At 47.7% G+C, this 19,925-nt stretch overlaps 1 protein-coding gene across 1 annotated transcript in view; it reads left to right on the top strand.

Moving 5' to 3' along the window:
- Positions 1 to 19,925, top strand: part of Dip2b (disco interacting protein 2 homolog B) — a 206,093-nt gene that overhangs the window by 156,031 nt on the left and 30,137 nt on the right. Inside the window, exons 20-26 of the mRNA XM_059246852.1 lie at positions 3,994 to 4,074; positions 6,580 to 6,707; positions 8,356 to 8,470; positions 11,374 to 11,575; positions 18,388 to 18,497; positions 18,616 to 18,696; positions 19,801 to 19,924. Coding sequence (XP_059102835.1) covers positions 3,994 to 4,074; positions 6,580 to 6,707; positions 8,356 to 8,470; positions 11,374 to 11,575; positions 18,388 to 18,497; positions 18,616 to 18,696; positions 19,801 to 19,924 — 841 coding nt within the window. The remainder of the gene's footprint in view (positions 1 to 3,993; positions 4,075 to 6,579; positions 6,708 to 8,355; positions 8,471 to 11,373; positions 11,576 to 18,387; positions 18,498 to 18,615; positions 18,697 to 19,800; position 19,925) is intronic.

Here is a 19,925-nt window from a genome sequence, read left to right as displayed (position 1 = left end):
ACATCACTTCCTGGGATTAAAGGCGTGTGTGTGCTTCCCAGTACTGGAATTAAAGGCGTGTGCCACCACTGCCTGGCTCTGTTTCCAATGTGACCTTGAACTCACAGAGATCCAGATGGATCTCTGCGCCCCCACCCCCACCCCCACCACCTCTATGTCTAATCTGGTGGCTGGCTCTGTCCTCTGATCCTCAGGGAAGTTTAATAGGGTACACAATATGTCACCACAAGCAGGAGTCCTGCTGACTTCCAGCGCTGAATTGCCCGGTCTGTAACAGCCTCCTTTAGGTAGGGAGTCTGCAAACATCGGAAGCTGCATACGATTGTACACTAGCTGTCACTGGTGAGCATGCCTTCTCCCGTGTGACAGTGCATCTGTGCTGTCTGTCATGTGCTGCCGGATGGGGGCTGAGAACAGGGCTGACCATCACCTCTTCACAGGCCTGGAGCAGCACAGTGTAGACCTGCTACTGTCCCCAGCACCTTCGCTCTTGTGCCCTCAGAGGTGTCCCCATTCACTCTGCAGGAGTGGAAGCTGGTAGGTTCCCGGGTGTGTTCAGCACCAGTCCCTCGGTTACTCACTGTCGTCTTCAGTATATGTATGTTTTATTTTCCTAAGTCTCTCCATTCATTCTTTCCCCTTCTTCCCAGGTCGGGCATTCAGCACCAGTCCTTGTGCGTGCTGAGCACACACTCTGCTACTGAACTGCCTTCTCAGTCTCTGTTTTTCCTTCTTTAAAATTTGGTTTTGGACAGTATCTCCCCTTGTATCCCAGATTGGCCCCAAAACTCTTGGAGATTCTCCTGCCTCAGCCTTCTGAGTTGCTGGGATTATAGGTGTGACCCACCATACCCAGTTTCTGTTTCTAGAGAGTTTTTAAAAATGTTTGTTTGTTTGTTGGGTGTCTGTGTGCAGGAGCGCGTGTGTGCATGTGGAGGTCAGAAGAGAGCTGGCAGCAGTTTGTTCTCTTCTACCGTGGGTTCTGGGGACCCACCTCAGGTCATCAGACCCACTGCTTGACTCAGGTCAACCCACTGGACCCTCGCCAGCCTGGCTTGTTCTTAAGTGCTTGACTAGATCTATCTCGTGCTTGCGATGCTTGTCATTGAATCTTTCTCACTGAAAATAAGATCCTTGCTGTTTGAGACTGTATCTCACTGAGTAGTCTGACTAGCCTCAGATTTGTCATCCCCCTGCCTCAGTCTCTTGAGAAGCTGGCGTTATAGGCCCATGCCTCTGCTTCAAGCAGAATTGTATTATTGTATGTATATGAGAGAAAGGGACAGAGATGGGGGCATAAGAGATTGCTACAGCTGTGTGTGTGTGGAGGTTAGAGGACAGACAACTGGCGGTCAGTTCTCTCCTTCCATGTTGTTTTTAATTTAAAAACTTATATATACATGTATAGGTGTTTTGCCTGAATGTGTGTCCATGTACCAGGTACATGTTTGGTGCCTTTGGAGGCCAGAAGAGAGAGTTGGAACCTCAGGACTGGAGTTCCTGTGAGCTACCATGTAGGTGCGGGGAGTCAAACCCAGGTCCTCTGCAGGATGAACCAGTGCTCCTAACCAGCCCCTGCTCCCCTTTGCTTAGCAGGGCTTCTCTTGTTCCTGCTGCAATGTGTATTTCAGGCTAGCTGGCCACGTGGACTCTGTGGCCCTCTCACTCTCCTACCTTCCTGCAGCAGCTCTGGAATTACAGATGTGTGAGGCTGCATCTGGCTCTTGATGTAGGGTCCAGAGACGGAAATCAGGTTGTCCGGCTTGCAATACTTTGGCCTCCTGAGCCATCGTGCAGGCCTTCCAGCAGTATTTGGAGATAGTACAGGAAGCTGTGTGCCTAGAGTTCTTACACGTTTTTGGTGGTGCGTGCAGTACTGGCTAAGTGCAGTACTGCTGAGATGCATCCCCAGCCCGTGAACACGTTTCTGATCTCCAGTCTAAATGTAGTGATAGCAACGTAGAATGAATCCTCACCTGAAAAAGGAGAAAATGGCGGTGGTGGCGGTGCACGCCTTTAATCCCAGCACTCGGGAGGCAGAGGCAGGTGGATCTCTGTGAGTTTGAGGCCAGCCTGGTCTACAGAGCGAGATCCAGGATAGCCAAGACTACAAGGAGAAACCCTGTCTCAAAAACAAAAGGGGGAGGGGGCCAGTAGGCAGGTGGGATGGCTCAGCAGATAAAGGTACCTGCTGCCAACCCTGATGAACAGACTTCAATCCCTAGAAATCACATAGTGGATGAAGAGAACCTCTCACAAGTTGTCTTCTGACCTTTATAGGAGTGCTGTTGCACACATGCACCCATATACTCACAATAAAGTAATAAAAATATTTCTAAAGGGTAAAAACTACTTCCTTTGTTTTGTAAATTTAATTAGTATTTTACTAAAGTCAGATATTTAAATTCTGAGAATTTTCCATAGTTAACATTTTACTAGGACAAGAATATGGTAATGATAAACCAGAAAATTAATGAATGTATTTAAAAAATACACTGAGCCAGGCAGTGTTAGCACACACCTTTAATCATGACACTCAGGAAGGAGAGGCAGGCAGATCTTTGTGGGTTCGAGGCCAGCCTGGTCTATAGAGCAAGTTCTAGGACAGCCAAGGCTATATTGAGAAACCCTGTCTCAAAAAACCACAAAATAAAGAAACAAACAAACAAATAAATAAACTAAGAGTCGGGCAGTGGTGGCGCATGCCTTTGATCCCAGTACTCATGAGGCAGAGGCAGGTGGATCTCTGTGAGTTTCAGGGCAGCCAGGGCTACACAGAGAAGCTCAGTGCTGCTGGTGCTGCTGCTGGTGGTGGTGCTGGTGGTGGTGGTGCTGGTGGTGCTGGTGGTGGAGATGGCTTGGTGGTTAAGAACACTGGCTGCACTTGTAGAAGATAGGAGTTTGGTTCCTAGTGCCCACATAGCAGCTCTCTGTCACCTGTAACTCGAGTTCCAGGCCATCCAGTGCTCTCTTTTGGCCTCTGCGGGCATTGACACACATATGGTGCACATAATACATCCCAGCACACAATGCTAACACATAGTATATCTAAGATATATTGTGAAAGGTCTGTTAGCAATTGTGTGTGTGTATGTGTGTTGCATATATATACATATATGTATATATCCTTATTTTTTAATATTTTCCTTAATTTATGTATATGTGGTATATGCCTTTGTGTGTGTGTGTGTGTGTGTGTGTGTGTGTGTGTGTGTGTGTTCATGTGGAACAGTTCCCCTGGGCGTCTTCCTCTGCCCTACTCCATGTCGTTCCGTGATGGTTTGTCGTTTAGGTTTTAGTACTGGCTAGGAAACCTCTGGAGCTCCTTGCTCACACCCTCCCCCAGCTCTCTGCATGGCGCGGGGATCCGAACTGTGGTCCTCGTGTCTGCACAGCTGCGCTTTACCAATGAGCTGCCTCCCCACCCCATGGCCCGTTCTGACGTCCTGAGCTGTGGGTCTGTGAGACAGCACAGTGGGCACGGGCACGCACATGCTGCCCGATGGGTCGTGTGCCACAGTCCACACGAGGAGAGGACAGGCTGAACCCCTGCAGTTGTCCTCTGACCCACGTGTGCATGCAGTGACACGTGGGAGTGTGCACAAACACGGAAAATAAATCAACGTAATACAACATTTAAGTGTGTATATGTGTCTTTCTTAAAACTCCAGGGAGAATAACAAACGCTGACATGGTTGATTCCTGAATTTGTCGCTGCATATGGCTTCCAGTAAACATATTAGACACACACACACATTTGGGGTGTTGTTGGTTTGTTTTTAGAGACAGGGTCTCACTCTGCAGCCGTGGCCAGCCTGGAGATCACTCGCTGAGATGTGGCCTCTGTCTCCTGAGTACCAGGGTTACGGGTGTGAGCCGCCACGCCTGCTCAGCTAGCACGTACTACTTGTGATTTTTCTCTTAAGACTGTAAAAATCAGATAAATTTTAGGGAGACTAGCCTAGCTGTTCACCTTTCCCTTTTGTCTTTTAGGTTATTCCAGTGGCCTCTTCAGGCTCTCCTGTGGGAGACGTGCCCTTCATCCGGTCAGGGCTGCTGGGCTTTGTAGGGCCGGTAGGTGATGGTTTCCTGTTGATTTTGCTCCATATGATCTAAACATTTGAACTTAATTCACAGAACTGAACAAATTCTGAGTAATTGAAGATGTCACAGTGCCTCTTATTAATAGTCACAGTTCCTCCTTTTCCTGTCTTCAGACAGCGTCTCACTACATAGTCCTGGCTGACCTGGAACTCACAGAGACCCTGCCTCTGCCTCCCAAGTGCTGGGGTTAAAAATGTGCACCCCAGACACTTCAGTTCTATTAGAAGATTGTGTAAGAATATCATAGGAGCCAGGCAGTGGTGGTGCACACCTTTAATCCCAGCACCCGGGAGGCAGAGGCGGGTGGATCTCTGTGAGTTCGAGGCCAGCCTGGGCTACAAAGTGAGTTCCAGGACAGCCAGGACTACACAGAAACCATGTCTCAAGAGAGAGAGAGAGAGAGGGAGAGAAAAAGAAAGAAAAGAACTTGTTACTTAGCAAATGGTATTTACAGGTACTGGGTCTAGAGATGACTAGGACCTGAAAAGTCTATTCTCAAAGAGCTCATGGTGAGCTTCAGGAATCTGTGAGGATGGCAGAGGGCCAGGCCGTGCGCAGTGATGGGTGGTCACTATCCTGTGAACTTACCGATCACTAGCTTCCTCCTCCCCCTCTCCTGCTTCTCCTTCCCACCTCTAGGGTTTGGGTGCGGCAGGGGGTCGCCCTCTTAGAAACCTTACACACTAAGTGTAGCCTTGGCTCTATTGACCTCTTGCCAGCACCAGAGAAGTCTCAGGTGCCCAACTCCTCTGCTTGCTGCTCTGCTGTTGGGGTCTGGGATGGAGCTTCAGCGGTCTCTGAAACGGACAGACTGTGGTCCTGCTCTGTAGAGAGACTAGGTTATGTCTGGTCTGAACTGGTCCCATGGTCAGACCTAGCTGTAAGAAAGATGAAGCCAGAAAGGCCATGCCAGCCGAACAGCCTCACTCTGCAAGATTTGGAGAAGCAGGCATCTCTATTTTTCTTTAAGATTGTTTTTAAGATTTTAATTATATGTTGGAGTTACAGGAGTTGTGAGCCTGTGACATGGTGCTGCAAACCACACTCAGGTCCTCTGTAAGACCAGTGCCTCCCCTAACCACTGAGCCACATCTCTAGCCCTTCTCTGACTCACACAGCTCTTAACACAGTTGGAAATGGCTGGCTCCCCTCTGGCTTTGTGGGTGAACCAATAGCTTCCTATGCAGGGAATTCTGCCTTTCTGTCTTAGCCCAGTCACTGGGTTAATGAGTGACATTCTCAAGGAGAAAACCACTGGCTCATTGAGTGCATGTAAGTAGGCCAGAACATGGCACTGACTTACCGCAGGGCGTAAGGCCTTAGGGCCTGGGTCCCAGCTGCCTGTGCTTGTTGTCCTGGGAAGAAAATCTCCAGCATTCTTAGACTTTTTTTTATTATCTGTTTCTGCTCCTGCCTAATGGAAACGGTGTTACCCATACATGCTCCAGGCAACTATTTACATATTAAACTGTTTGACTTCCCTCTAATTCATTAGTAAATAAATTAACATGAACTAACACATATCCGTGGCGGAGAAAGTAAACGATATGTGGTCATAATCTTTTCCCTTTGAAATTTCCTCCTAAGAATATGAATGAATTCATCTCTTTACAGACCATAAGACCTCAGTGGGTGCTGGTTAGTGGTTCAGCCAAACCTAATGACCTGAGTTCAGTCCCTAGGACACACAGGGAGGAGAGAATTGGCTCCTTCAGGTTGTCCTCCACCTCCACAAGCATGCAGTGGCATGCCTGTGCCCACCCACACATACACCCTCACAAGATAACTAATGTGATTTTCAAAAAGACCTCATTGGCTCTAGGTACTAGTTGCTCACTAATTCCAGAAGGATTCTTTGGAAAAAAAAAAAAAATTCGAGTGGGGGCAGTGGTGGTACACACGTTTAATCCCAGCACTCGGGAGGCAGAAGCAGGCAGATCTCTGTGAGTTCGAGGCCAGCCTGGGCTATAGAGTGAGTTCCAGTATAGCCAGGGCTACACAGAAAAACCCTGTCTTGAAAAAAACCAAAACTAAACTAAAATAAAAATAAATCCATAAACTATGGCATTGATTTCTTTGATATAAACACACACAGTGTTGGGGATTGAACTGTGTACATGCCTTACAGGTATTTTTCTTAGCTTTTTTTTTTTTTTTTTTTTTTTTTTTTTTTAAGATTTATTTATTTATTATGTATACAGTGTTCTGTCTGCACATATCCCTGCAGGCCAGAAGAGGGCACCAGATCTCATTACAGATGGTTGTGAGCCACCATGTGGTTGCTGGGAATTGAACTCAGGACCTCTGGAAGAACAGCCAGTGCTCTTAACCGCTGAGCCATCTCTCCAGCCCCCTTTTTTTTTTTTTTTTTTTTTTTTTTTTAATGAGATTTACTTCAAAGTAGGAAATGTAAAGTGTCTGTCTAACCCTTTAAACCATGGAAATGAAGGTAAATAAATCATTGTTAACTTTCAGGGTAGCTTGGTGTTCGTGGTTGGAAAGATGGATGGATTGCTCATGGTTAGTGGTCGGAGACATAACGCTGATGACATTGTGGCTACTGGCCTGGCTGTGGAGTCCATCAAGACTGTCTATCGAGGACGGTGAGTGCTGGGGATTAGTGTCACTGCTTTGGGGCGATCTGAACTGCATTCTGTAGATGCTTTTCCAAATTATCAGATTGGCTTGGGTTAAAGTAATGGAAGCCTGGCTTTAGGTGTGTATCCCACCGTGTTTGGCTCTTTGAGTGACGGAGAGGAATGAGGCGTGTATCAGAGTCTGTTACTCCTTGTTGAGTTCTGAAGACTGAGGAGAATCGAAGACAAAACACTGCATGTTCCATAGTTCTTCAGTGCCAAGACGGTGCTGTCCAGGCTAGTGTAGCGAGGCGCCACTCTGTACAAATACACACCTAAGAATTCTTCCTCTCGTTTCTAACCCAATTGTGTTTTCCATGTGGAGATTGACATGTCAGTTTAGTGTTGAGAATTCCAAGTTCTGTGGGCAAAGTCAGGCCTTTTCTTTTGCTTACTAATGCAAGAAGAGGTATTCCAGCAGTTCACAGTCTCAGACAGGTATCTGTTAGGGTTATTTTTGTTTTGTTTTTACACCAAAACATTTTCATACACATGTACACATGTATGGTGTGCTTGGAGCATGTACCTCCTTATTCCTCCTAGCCTGACCTGAGTTACATAAGAAGTAAGAAAATTTGACGACATCAAAAAAGAACCAGTTCCTGAACTGTATGGTTTTCTGTAAGTGTGGCTCTTAGGAATGGAACGTCCTGGGCCCTAGACCCACTGTCTGTGGTCACAGTTGTGTTCCTGACACATAGTTAGTACTCCATCCTGCCGCGGGTGGAAGGAAGGGATTTGGGCAGATAAGCCGGTGTCATTGGCTCTCCAGTCACTTCCCATCCTCCCTGCACTCTTCAACAAATCCTCACTGGGTGCCAACTACGGGCTGCTTTTCTGGGTGTGTGCCCACACATGCTCATGACAAACACAGGAGTCAGGAAATGGCAACATAGATGTCACGTGAGAGGGCCGTGAGTGCTGTGGCGTGACCACGAGGTGGTCTGGGAACGCCTCACTAGTAAGGGGACATTTGAGCGGAGACCTCCTTAGCTCTAACTCCATCCTCCCTCCCCTCTCAGCCTCGGTCTCCCTCGGTCTCCCTCGCCTGTGTCTGACCTCGCTCCGCTCTCTGCTTCACCACTCTGCTCCAGGCACACTGGCCTTCTTGCTGTTCCTCAAACCTGCCAAGCTCGTCCCTACCTCAGAACCTTTCCGCTTTCCGTTCCTTCTGCCCGGAATCCTCTTCCTCCAGATCTTCGCGTGGCTCGCGTCCTCACCTCATTCAGGTCTCTGCTCCAGTGTCCGCTCCCCAGGGAGGCGCTCCCCCAAGCACCCATATCCCACTCCGCTGGGCACCCCACTCTGCTGCCCCAGGCTCTTCCTGGCACATCACAACATGGCTACATTATCTGTGTGTTGATTGGTTCTGTCTCAGACACATAAGCGCCACAAAGACAGGGATTGTGTCTTGTCACACTCTGTGGTGCTTAATCCACGCTGTTTTCGTTATGTTGTAAGTGAACCACTCGACGCTGGTTTGGTGATGATGGCACATTTCTCTACTGCTTGTGTCTGGGTGGTGTGTCGGGATGGCTCCTATGTGATTCCAACTCAGAGAAGCAAATAGGATGGTTCTGGAGGGCGACTGACCTGTCTGATCTGTCTCTCTTAGAATTGCTGTGTTTTCTGTGTCTGTGTTTTATGACGAGCGCATTGTGGTGGTAGCAGAGCAAAGGCCTGATGCCTCCGAGGAAGACAGCTTCCAATGGATGAGCCGCGTGCTGCAGGTGAGCGCTGGGCCGTGCCGGGGCAGAGGCGGGGACTGCCATCTGCCTGCCTGCCAGATACGCTGTCTTTAAAGATCATGTTTGAGCCGGCTATGGTGGTGCACTCGGGAGGTAGAAGCGGGTGGGTCTCTGTGCGTTCGAAGCCAGCCTGGTCTACAGAACCAGTTCTAGGGCAGCCAGGGCCTCACAGAGAAACCCTGTCTCAAACAACAAAAACAAAAACAAAAAACAACCAAAACCCAAAAAATGATGTTTAAGAATTTCATACACGCCGGGTGGTGGTGGCGCACGCCTTTAATCCCAGCACTCGGGAGGCAGAGCCAGGCGGATCTCTGTGAGTTCGAGGCCAGCCTGGGCGCAAAGCTACACAGAGAAACCCTGTCTCGAAAAAAAAAAAAAAAAAAAAAAAAGAATTTCATACACATAGACAGTGAAATATGTTCCTACCCACCCTCCTTTCCCCGGCCCCCCACTTTCTCCGTATCTCCCCAGATACCTTATTTCTTTCATGCCCAAGTGTTTGCTACCCATGAAGGTTTAGACTGCCTTTGTGTGGCATGCATCTCTGAAAGTAACCATGTGTCAGAGGTTAGCCTCGGTCTTACCGTACCTCTTGGAGGGTCCAAGAACTTTCCTCCTTATGCAAGGGAGCTGTTCTGGGGAGTCAGAGGAGCCGGGAGGGGAGCCAGGAGGGCGGGAGGAAGACTAGGGCTCGGTGCTGAGAATGTGTCTCTGGTGGAAACTGGCTAGAAGGGGGAAGCAGCCAAGGCTCCATCTAGAGTCACGCCTGTCAGTCTCTTTACCAGAGCCATGAATGTAAGCAGGTGACTAGACTTCAGAGCTTGTTCCAGACCTGTGGAAGGGGGACAGAGTCTCTCCAGAACGAGTCGATGCATGAGGTCTGCACTCAGTAGACAGTGGTGACCTGATCAATACAGAATGACACCACCCACTGTGAGTCCCATGCAGGCTGAGACTTCTCAGCCCTTATTGTTCTCCACTCGGCCTCCGGAGCCTGAGAGCGGTACTCACATGCTCCATAGTAGGACCCAGAACTAAATGCACGGTCCAGAGCAAACTGGCCTGCCTTCCCAGTGACAACTCACGTCACCGGAAGTGTTTCCAGGGCCTGTGACTTCTCTGCCCCGGGCACTTGGCCTTCGTAACAGTCACTTAGTAACAGAAATGACGCGGACACAAAGTGAGAGACAGCACCAGGTGACTTCAGGTTTCTTTCTGTTCTCAGAACACATTATTCTGAATTATTAGCTAGTCCACAGGTAGGCTGGTTGTAGTACAAAAATGAAAGGAACTGCCAGGTGTGGTGGCTCATGCCTTTAATTCCAGCACTCAGGAGGCAGAGACAGACAGATGTCTGAGTTCCAGGCCAGCCTGGGCTACAGAGTTCCAGAACAGCAGTCTCAAAAAAAGAAGGAAAGAAAGGGACTAGGTGTGATGGCACATGCCTTTTATCGAAGCACTCTGGAGGCAGAGACAGGAGGGTCTCTGAGAGCTGAGTTCCAGGACAGGGAGGGCTACATAAAGAGACCCTGTCTCAAAAAGAAAAAAAAAAAAAATCACAGGACATAATCTGAATATAAACGAGGCTGAAAATACGATGAAGACTGTAGGAATGGGCTGATACCTGTTTATCTAAAAGATAGCTAAGGGCAGACATGCAAAGATTCATTTTAGTCACGTGTGGCAGTACGTGCTGTAAACCCAGCACTTGGAAGGCAGAGGCAGGAGAATTAGAGTCCAAACAAGCACTGTGGAGCGCAGAGTAAAACCCGTCACAAAGAAACAATAGGAAGGGCTGGAGAGGGGCTCATGGGTAAGAGGCTGCTCTTCCAGAGACCTGGGTCGGATTCCCAGGCCCCACGCTGACAACTGTCTGTAACCCCCATGCTCCTGTGGGCACCAATCATCTACTTGGTGCACAGGCATGCATACAGGCAAACATTCATGCCATAAAATGAAGTTAATTAAATACAAAAGAATAATAAGGGTCTGACAAGACGGCTCTGCTGATAAAGGCGCCTGCAGTGCAAGGCTGATGACCTCATTTCAGTCCGTGGGACCCATTTGAAGGTGGAGAGAGAACGGACTCCACAAGGCTGCCCTCTGACCTCCACAGGAACACTGCAGCATGTACATGTGTGCCTGTGCGCGAGCGAATGCGCGCGCACACACACACACACACACACAATTGTAGTGGCACCACCATACTCACCCACATATGAGATCTTGTTTTTTTTCCTTTTTTCCAAGTTTGTAACTTTATTTGCTATTCATCGAGTTAGTTCTCATCCAAATTGATTGTAGAGTTTTTAATGTGGTAACAGGACACAAGCTGCCAACATCAAGAGCTTGTCTGCTGAGTCCTCGTCCTCGTTCCGTTTTTCTGACAAACATACAGGATATAGTATGGAACGTTCTTTGTTCCTTTGGACCAGATGGTTTATTGAGCTTGGTGTTGGTGTGCACACCTGAAGTCCCTCTGCCTCATCACACATTTCTGGATTTCTTGGAGGGCCTGAGGGGCATGCTTCTGAAGCCCACTGCATGGGTGTTCCAATGATGTTGATGGTGTATTCTCAGATCCTCTTTGTTGATGGTGGAACAACCCTTCTTCTTGCCCTTTCCTTTACTGGCGCCATTCTGCCAGGTCCACGTTGGAAAGGAAGGGCTCAAAGGATTGTGGGAGGAAGGTATAACTTCCAGATGACCGGGACATGGAGAGTGGAGGTGTGGCTAGGCATGTTCAGGAACTTAATGATCTACCAGACTTCCATCCTGGGATGGATGGAGGAACACCCTGCAGTGAAGTAGTGGGCTCTCTCAGGATGTATCACGTGGCATCAGAGTAATCTCCCTGAATGTTTTTCTTTGTGTTTTTCCAGGCAATCGATAGCATCCATCAAGTAGGCGTTTACTGTCTTGCTCTGGTGCCTGCCAACACATTACCAAAAACTCCACTAGGAGGGATCCATATATCTCAGACGAAACAGCTCTTTCTGGAGGGATCTCTGCACCCATGTAATATCCTCATGTGCCCACATACGTGTGTGACGAACTTGCCCAAACCCCGACAAAAGCAACCAGGTAATAATCTGGCTTCTAGCCATGACATTACAGGCGGCTTCTAGAAGCTAGTCTTTCAGCGCAGTGCTGCATGGGCTTAGACTCTCCAGAGAGAACATGAGGACCACATGTGCTGACCAGCAGCCGGGAAGACTGCTGCCCCGCGGGACATGCTGCTGCTTCTCTTGGCGGAGTTTGCCACAGTGATCAGAGAGGGAGGAGGGTAAAGCTCCTCCCTGTTGATAAGAGCAGCTGGTATTCAGTGAGTGCTCACTAAATGCCACGTGCTGGCTATGCATGTTACATGTGTGATCGTAAACGTGAGTCCGTAAAGTCACGTGGCTTGTTAGTGCCGAGCTGAGAATCACTCATAGTGTCATTGCGGCATACTGGCTTTCCGTGGGAGTCTCATGCCCGGAATGACCTCTCCCTCCTCCTAGCTGCTGAAGTTGGGTGCGGGCCTATCTTACCTCTGGGTTACAGGCATTTTCTGAATTATAAGTAGAAGATAAACAGCATTGTTGGCCATTTTCAAGGTACAAACCAAAAGAATATGAATTGCCACGTGGAGAAGAGAAAAAACACAAACCAGTTCCACCTTCTTGCCTGATTTCTGAGCAGAGGAAAGTCACAGGCCCAGGTAGAAAGCTAAGGCACTGCTTGTGACTGATTGACAGGCAGTCTCTTCAAACGTGTGTCAAGTCTAGTTGAGAGCCTGTCTCACAAAAGGAAAGATGGTAGGGTGTGGTGGCATACACTGAGACAGGCGATCTCTGAGTTCAAGACCAGTCTGGTCTACGTAGTCAGTTCCAGGCCGCCTAGGGCTACACAGTGAGTCTTGTCTCAGTGAGAGATGAGGAGGGACTTATACTGGCATGGCCTTACTACATTTTGCCAACCCCTCTGTGTTATAAAAGAAGGGTGAGAAGCCCAGTGAGCTTCCTGTCTGCCTGGAAACATCAAAGCCGAAACCCGGCCTCTCCAGTTACCCCTGGCCCTATCCCCTCCCACCCCCCCCACCCCCACACCCCAAGCCGAGAAAAAGGAAATGGAAGTGGAAGAGTCAGAAGCAGAGTGGCGTCTGAATGGACTTTGTGTGGTCTGTGCTGGAAGGTGAGCAGCATGTGCGCTAACAGTGAAGTAGGGGTGTCCCCAGGACCCCACACTGTTGCTGGTGTGAAGCTCGCTGTGGTCCTGTCCCGCCCTTGGCCAGTGGTTCTGCGAGGGGAATGAAGGGTTTATGGAGGCTAGCACTCTACTGTGTGTGTTTGCTCGTTGGGCCTCGTTGTTGAGGCTGCTGTCCTGTAGTGAGAAAGTCTGAATCAAGCCGTCCATGTGATTACTCAGAAAATGTTAAAGGGAACTGGGAGATGGCTGAGCGCTTAAGAGTCTGTGCTGCTCTGCTAGAGGATCTGAGTTCAGGTCTGAGAGTCCGTCCAGACCAGGTGGCTCACAACCGTCTGTAACTCCAGCCCTAGAGGATCAGACACCCTCTTCTGGCCTCTGTTAGGTACTCACACACATGGCACATGCATGCACTCTCACACACACACACACACACACACACACACACACACACACACACACACACGAAACAGAACACAAAAGGAGGGTCTTGAAACACAGTCCTGCATAGACACATGGCAGCTACGACCCATGCACCTCATGCAGCAGTGTGGCTAACTGGGAGTCTGTGGTTAGCGTGTGCAAACTCCTGGATTCCTTTGGTCCCCAGCACTGAAGAAACAGACGGGTGCAAATGCTTCTCCGTCTTAAATCTTGTTACTTTTTGTGAATAAAATCCTATTTTAAGTAACATAGAGGATGTTTTGCTTCTTGAGACAGGATCTAGCTATGTCACCTTGGGGGGCCTAAATTCATGATCGCCCTGCTTCAGCCTCCCAGGTGCTGGATTTCATATGTGCGCCACCATTCCCCTGGTAAGCACAGGAGTTTTTAGTGAAAACATTCATTTTAGAGTAGATGCTTTTAAAATATTCTTGGAGTTAAATCTTTAAATCGTTAAATCTTTCTTTTTTCTTTTTTTTGGTTTTTCAAGGCAGGGTTTCTCTGTGTAGCAGTCCTGGCTGCCCTAGAACTCACTCTGTAGACCAGGCTAGCCTCAAGCTCACAGAGATCCACCTGCCTCTGCCTTCTGAGTGCTGGGATCAAAGGCGTGTGCCAACACTGCCCAGCCTTTTGAATTTATATTTATGTGTATCAGTATTTTGTCTGCATGTATGACTGTGCATCACATGAGTCCAGTGCCCAAGGCAGCAGAAGAGAGTGTAGGATCCCCTGGAACTGGGTGACATGTGGTTGTGAGCCACCGTGTGGGTATAACCACTGAGCCAGCTCTCCAGCCTCCAAATCTGCTTTTACTGTGACCGCCTTCTACGGCCACATACACGGCTGTGAAGAAGACCAGTGCAGTTTGAGAATCTGGCACTGAGGAGTGGAGATGGTGAGGGAATAGTGTGGGAGTTTGAGACTTGGTAAAAACTCAGAAAAGTAGCAGCTGGGGAGATGGCTCAGCAGTTTAGAACACTGGCCTCTCTCAGAGGACCTGGGTTCAATTCCTAGCCCCTTCATGACAGCTCACACATCTGTAACTCCAGTTCCAGGGGACCTTACTCCCTCTTCTTACCTCCTCAGGTACTGCACGCACATCATGTACAGACAGACAGAACACCCATACACTAAAAATCAGTCGATTGATAAATATTTAATTCAGAAAAGTAGAGAATTGAGAAGAGAAAGATGACAGATGTAGAGTGAGTCTCACTAAGATGCTGTTAGCATGTGGAAGTGTGTCAATGTGGTCCTGGCTCAAGTCAGAAAACTGGAAGCAGAGTCAAGTCTGTTTCTCTTCAGGTGAAAGAGTCAGAGCAAGGCAGGCCTGATGAGAATGATCATTCTTCAGGTGTGCTCTGCTGCTTCCTGTCTTTTTTTTTAGGACTTACTATTTTTTAATGTGTATGGGTGTTTTCCTGCATTTATGCCTGTGTGCTGTGTGTGTGCAGAGGCCAGAAGAGGGAGTCAGAGTCCCTGGAACTGGGTTATAGGTGGTTGTTAGACGGCTGTATAGGTGCTGAGAACTGAACCTGGTCCCCTGCAGGAACAGCCATTCTTTCAGAATCTTTTTGCTCTGGTGACTTGTCACTGAGCTATTGTTATAGGTGTGCTACATGACAATAACCCTAAAACTCAGTGCCTTCAAATAGCAGACATTTGCTTTTCACTCATGGAATATGCATAAGCTGCAGGTCCTATTCAGAGTTTGCCCATGTTCTCCTCTCTGGAATGGGCTTTGACCTCAAACCCCAGCCTCAGCCTCCTTACTACTGGATTTGCTGGTGTGAGCCACCATGCCCAGTATGGCTGTCCTTTTCTCAGGAAACATGACTGAAGCAGGATGTCCAGCCCCCCACACAAGTGCGGTTAGGGTGTCTCTTTGTGTTACCACCTGCTACTGTTTCTTGTCCAGAGCAAGTAAGACCAAGCCCACGAGTCAGTGTGGCCAAGTAGAGTCCAGTGTGAGTGAGCTAACACAGGAAGGGAGGTTCTGACAAAATCAGACTGTGGCCACGCGCCTCTGTAACAGATTGTCTTGGATCCGTGGGCTGCCTGACCTCTGGCTAGTGGTTCTACACCCCAGCTAGCAGAGAGGAGAAAGCTGTAGAGAGGAGAATTCCTTCTCCAAACAGATGTGTGGAAATCACATGTGACCTGCTCTCCCTTGTCTCAAACTAAAGGATGCAGCCTTTGTTCCAGGGATGTTTACAGATAAACTGGTTATCAGCTCTTAGACAGTAGTGGCAGGTGTCTGAGTTCCAGGCCAGCATGGTCTACAGAGAGTTCCAGGCCAGCTGGGTTGGTACAGTGGAAACCTGTCTAAGAAAAAGAAGAAACAGAAAAGAAAACTGGGATGTGTTATTGAGGAAGGGAATAGTAATAAAGCATGACATTGGCCTCAGGAAACTTTCAGGGCTTCGTGGGAAAGGGGAGGGATTTCCAGGTAGAGCTGTGTACAGTAGCTCCCAGGAACTGCCTCCCACTTCTCTGTTCACTCTGACCCGTACACTCAATAACTGCACCCAGAAGACCCTTGTCTTAGTCAGTGTTCTATTGCTGTGAAGAGACACCACGACCACAGCAACTCTTATAAAGGAAACATTTAATTGGGCTGGCTTACAGTTCAGAGGTTTTAGTCCATTATCATCATGGCAGGAAGCATGGCCGCATGCAGGCAGACGTGCTGGAGAGGTAGCTGAGAGTTCTACGTTTTGATCCTCAGGCAACAAGAAGTGAACTCTGTCCCACACTGGGTGTACCCCCACAGTAACATACTTCCTCCAACAAGGCCTCAAGTCCTATTATTGCCACTCCCTATGTGCCAAGCATTCAGACACACAAGTCTGTAAGACCAAACTTGATATTCCACCACAGTCCTCCAGATGTTACTGCTGAGCAGCGTCCACTTTTTAAAATGTTGCTTCTGGGGCTAGAGAGATGCTCAGAGGTTGAGGGCACTTGGTACTCTTACAAGAAAAACCGAGTTCAGTTTCCTGCACCCACATTGGGGGGCTCACAATCACCTATAACTTTAGTTCCAGGGGATCTGACCCCCTCTTCTGGCTTCTGCAAGAATATGCACACACATATGCATACACATAAATAATAAAATAAATCTTTAGACAATCTGTTCATTGTAAACTGTAAAGCTAGTTCAGATCATTTGCACAGGTGCACTCTGGGTCCTTCCTATGTGAAGAACTGTTGAGAATGCATATCATTTATCATAGGAAAGGATGGTGCTTATTATTCTCAAATTGCTTTGGACACTTTGCAGACAAGCTATTCTGACATCAGAGTGTAGGAACAACCTCCCATTCTCAATTTTTTATATTTCATGAAGAACAGTTTAGAATTACATTTTGTGTGTGTGTGTGTGTGTGTGTGTGTGTGTGTGCGTGCGCGCGCGCGCTCGTGCTCGTCAAAGGACAACTTGTAGGAGTCAGATTTTTCCTTGCACCATGTTGATCCTGGGGGTTGAACTCAGGTCCTCAGGCTTGGTGGTAGGGGCTTGTTGAGCCTTCTTGCTGGCCCCCTTTCATTTTTTTTTAACTTCAGAAATAATTGCAGACTTACAAAAAAATGTTACTGGATATTCCTTATGCAAGTTCCCTAAATATTTACACACACACAACTTTTTTTTTCCTGGAGGTCTCACTATGTAGCCCAGCTAACCTCCATGTTAACCACAGAGGTCTGTGCCACCATGCCTGGATATTTACTTTTTAAAAGGTGAGCTGAGTTACATGTTTTTATCACCTATTTCAGTATATTTAAGAGCATATAAATGCTGAGAATAAAAGACATATTAAGCATCATCATTGTTCAGAACCTAGCTGGCAGTAGGTGGCTTCGTGGGTACTTGTTCCCCATTGACTCTAAAGTAGATTGCAGACATCATGAACCTCTCTACCTGTACTATTTGACACTTTTTCCAAAGAAGCACAGAACTGTAGCCAGAAGTTTTCCTGTGTCCCGCAGCTGCTCTGTCCTAAGTAAACACACAGAGGCTTATATTAATTACAGACTGTTTGGTCTATGGCTCAGGCTTCTTGCTAGCTAGCTCTTTCAAATTAAATACCCCATTTCTATTTATATATTGCCACATGGCCATGGCATTACTTATTGCTCCTTGGGCAGCAGGCTGGCATCTGCTCTGACTCTGCCCTCCTCTGTGTCTTTGCCTGGATTTCCCACCTGGCTATAACCTGCCTTACCATAGGCCAAACAGCTTCTTTATTAACCAATATTAGCAGCACATGTTCACAGTGTACAGAAAGAACATCCCACAGCACAGAACTCTCCACTTGTTTATTTTAGCTGATATTTTTCACTCTAGTAGTATGTCAAGGTTGTGCATTTGACTGCCTTATTTTGTCTTTGACTCATAGATGATTCTGGGTATGATGGTACCCATGGACAGGAAGCTGAGAGAGGAGGACCATGAGTTTGAGGCCTGCAATTTGCATTTCATCATTTACTTTTAATAAAAAAACTTCTCATATTCCCTTTTTAATTTTTTATATAATTTTTTTCTATATATATAATTTTTATTCTATATATAATTTTTTAAATAGGAAATACGAGAATTTTTTATATAAAAGTTTTATATAGACATGTGTGTGTGTATATATATATATAGAGAGAGAGAGAGAGAGACAGAGAGAGAGAGAGAATGTGTATGTGTGTGTGCATTTCGCATACATATGGAAATCAGAGGACAAGATGCAGGCCTTGGTTTTCTTCTTCTGCCATATGGTTCTAGAGGTGGAACTCATACCATCGGACTTGGTGGCAAGCACCTTTGCCCACTAAGCCATCTAGCTGGCCCAGCACTGTTCATATTTCTGGTGATCTCAGTCCATATCCTGAGAGGTATCAGGGTTTTTGCAGACCTGATAGCAGTTACTGTAAGCACTCTTTTTAGGACTGTTTGTGGGAACCAGTGGAACTGTGGACTCTGGAGTAAAATTCTCCCTGTGGACCCAAGCTCAGTAGCCACCTGTGCCCCTTGTCCCATCTCCCTGGGTCTCCTGGGTCTGTTTTATCCATCTTCAGCACTTCCCACTGCCAGCCATGTCCACGCTGTGTATACTTTTTGGTTGCTCTTTTCACTGGAATGCAGGCTCTTTGCCCCATACCTGAAAGACCACATGCTTCCCCAACACTGCTGAGTGAACTTGGGCCGGTCTAGAAATGGTTTGGGAGCGTGTGACTTGAATTGCTGTCTTCAAGGTTGGTTTTGCTTCTGTCTACAGGTGTAGGCCCTGCCTCTGTGATGGTCGGGAATCTGGTTGCCGGCAAACGCATAGCACAAGCTGCCGGAAGGGACCTGGGGCAGATTGAAGAGAACGATCTGGTGAGGAAGGTAAGCTCCAGATGTCTCAAGTTTCTGTCAGCTCAGGCCAGAGTGCAGGTGTGGGCTTGCTATAGGAGTCTTGGGAACTTGCTGACGTCAAGTCCTTTTCTCTCCTTTGTGACTTTAGCACCAGTTCCTGGCAGAGATTCTGCAGTGGCGAGCCCAGGCAACTCCTGACCATGTGCTCTTCATGCTATTAAATGCCAAGGTATTAAAATATCACTGCAGGGTTGGGGAGTGTTTGCCTAGCATGGACAAGGCCCTGGATTCAATCCCCAATACTACATACCTGGGCATGGTGATGCATGCCTATAATCCCAGCCCTGGGAGGCAGAAGTAGAAGAATTTGGAGTTAAAGATCATCCTCAAACTACCTAGCCTAGTTTAGCTGGAGTTACCTCCAGTTCCGCCCGGCCCGCAGCCACTCAGACCCAAATAAACACACAGACGCTTACATTATTTAAACTGTTTGGCCTAATGGCTCAGACTTCTTGCTATTTAGTTCTTATATCTTAATTAACCCATTTCTGTTAATCTATACCTTGCCACGTGGCTTGTGGCTTACTGGTACTTTACATCTTACTTCTCATGGCAGTGGCTGGCAGCGGCTCCTCACTCAGCCTTCCTGTTCCCAGAATTCTCCTTGCTCTTTGTTCCACATATACTTCCTGCCTGGCTACTGGCCAATCAGAACTTCATTTATTAACTAATCAGAGCAACACATTCACAGCATATAGATATCCACAGCACTTAGAAGTAGAAAAATTTGGAATTAAAGATTATCCTCAAACTACTACAGACCAGCCTAGGTTACTTAAGATACTGTCTCAGAACAAACAAACACTTGAATAGAATGTGCACTAAGAAAGAAACATTAAGAAATTAGGCTGGGCCAGGCCGGGCGGTGGTGGCGCACACATTTAATCCCAGCCCTTGGGAGGCAGAGGCAGGCCTAGTCTACAGAGCGAGTTCCAGGACAGCCAAGGCTGTTACACAGAGAAACCTGTCTTGAAAAAAAAAAAGGAAGGAAGGAAGGAAGGAAGGAAGGAAGGAAGGAAGGAAGGAATTAAGAAAGAAAGACTGTATGTTTGGTTTATGTCAGTGCTAACAACCCTGAGTACCTAGGACATTGGGAAAGAAAAGAAATCCCACACCTGTCTTGTGTTACGGGGGTGGGTGGGGCGGGGGTGTTCTCCAGTTGATAATTCACCCAAGGTGACGTCCAGAGGCCTGTGGAGGGTAACGTCTGCTTGTTTGTGCTTGTCTCACAACCGTGCTGAGCTGTAACCACTTCTCCTCCTTCTGTTGAAAGGGAACCACCGTGTGCACAGCCAGCTGCCTTCAGCTTCATAAGCGAGCAGAGAGGATTGCATCAGTGCTTGGTGACAAGGGACATCTAAATGCAGGGGACAATGTGGTGTTGCTCTACCCTCCTGG

The sequence above is a fragment of the Peromyscus eremicus genome, chromosome 20, assembly GCF_949786415.1.
Source record: "Peromyscus eremicus chromosome 20, PerEre_H2_v1, whole genome shotgun sequence".
NCBI lineage: Eukaryota > Metazoa > Chordata > Mammalia > Rodentia > Cricetidae > Peromyscus > Peromyscus eremicus.
This window is presented reverse-complemented; position numbering and strand designations above follow the sequence as displayed.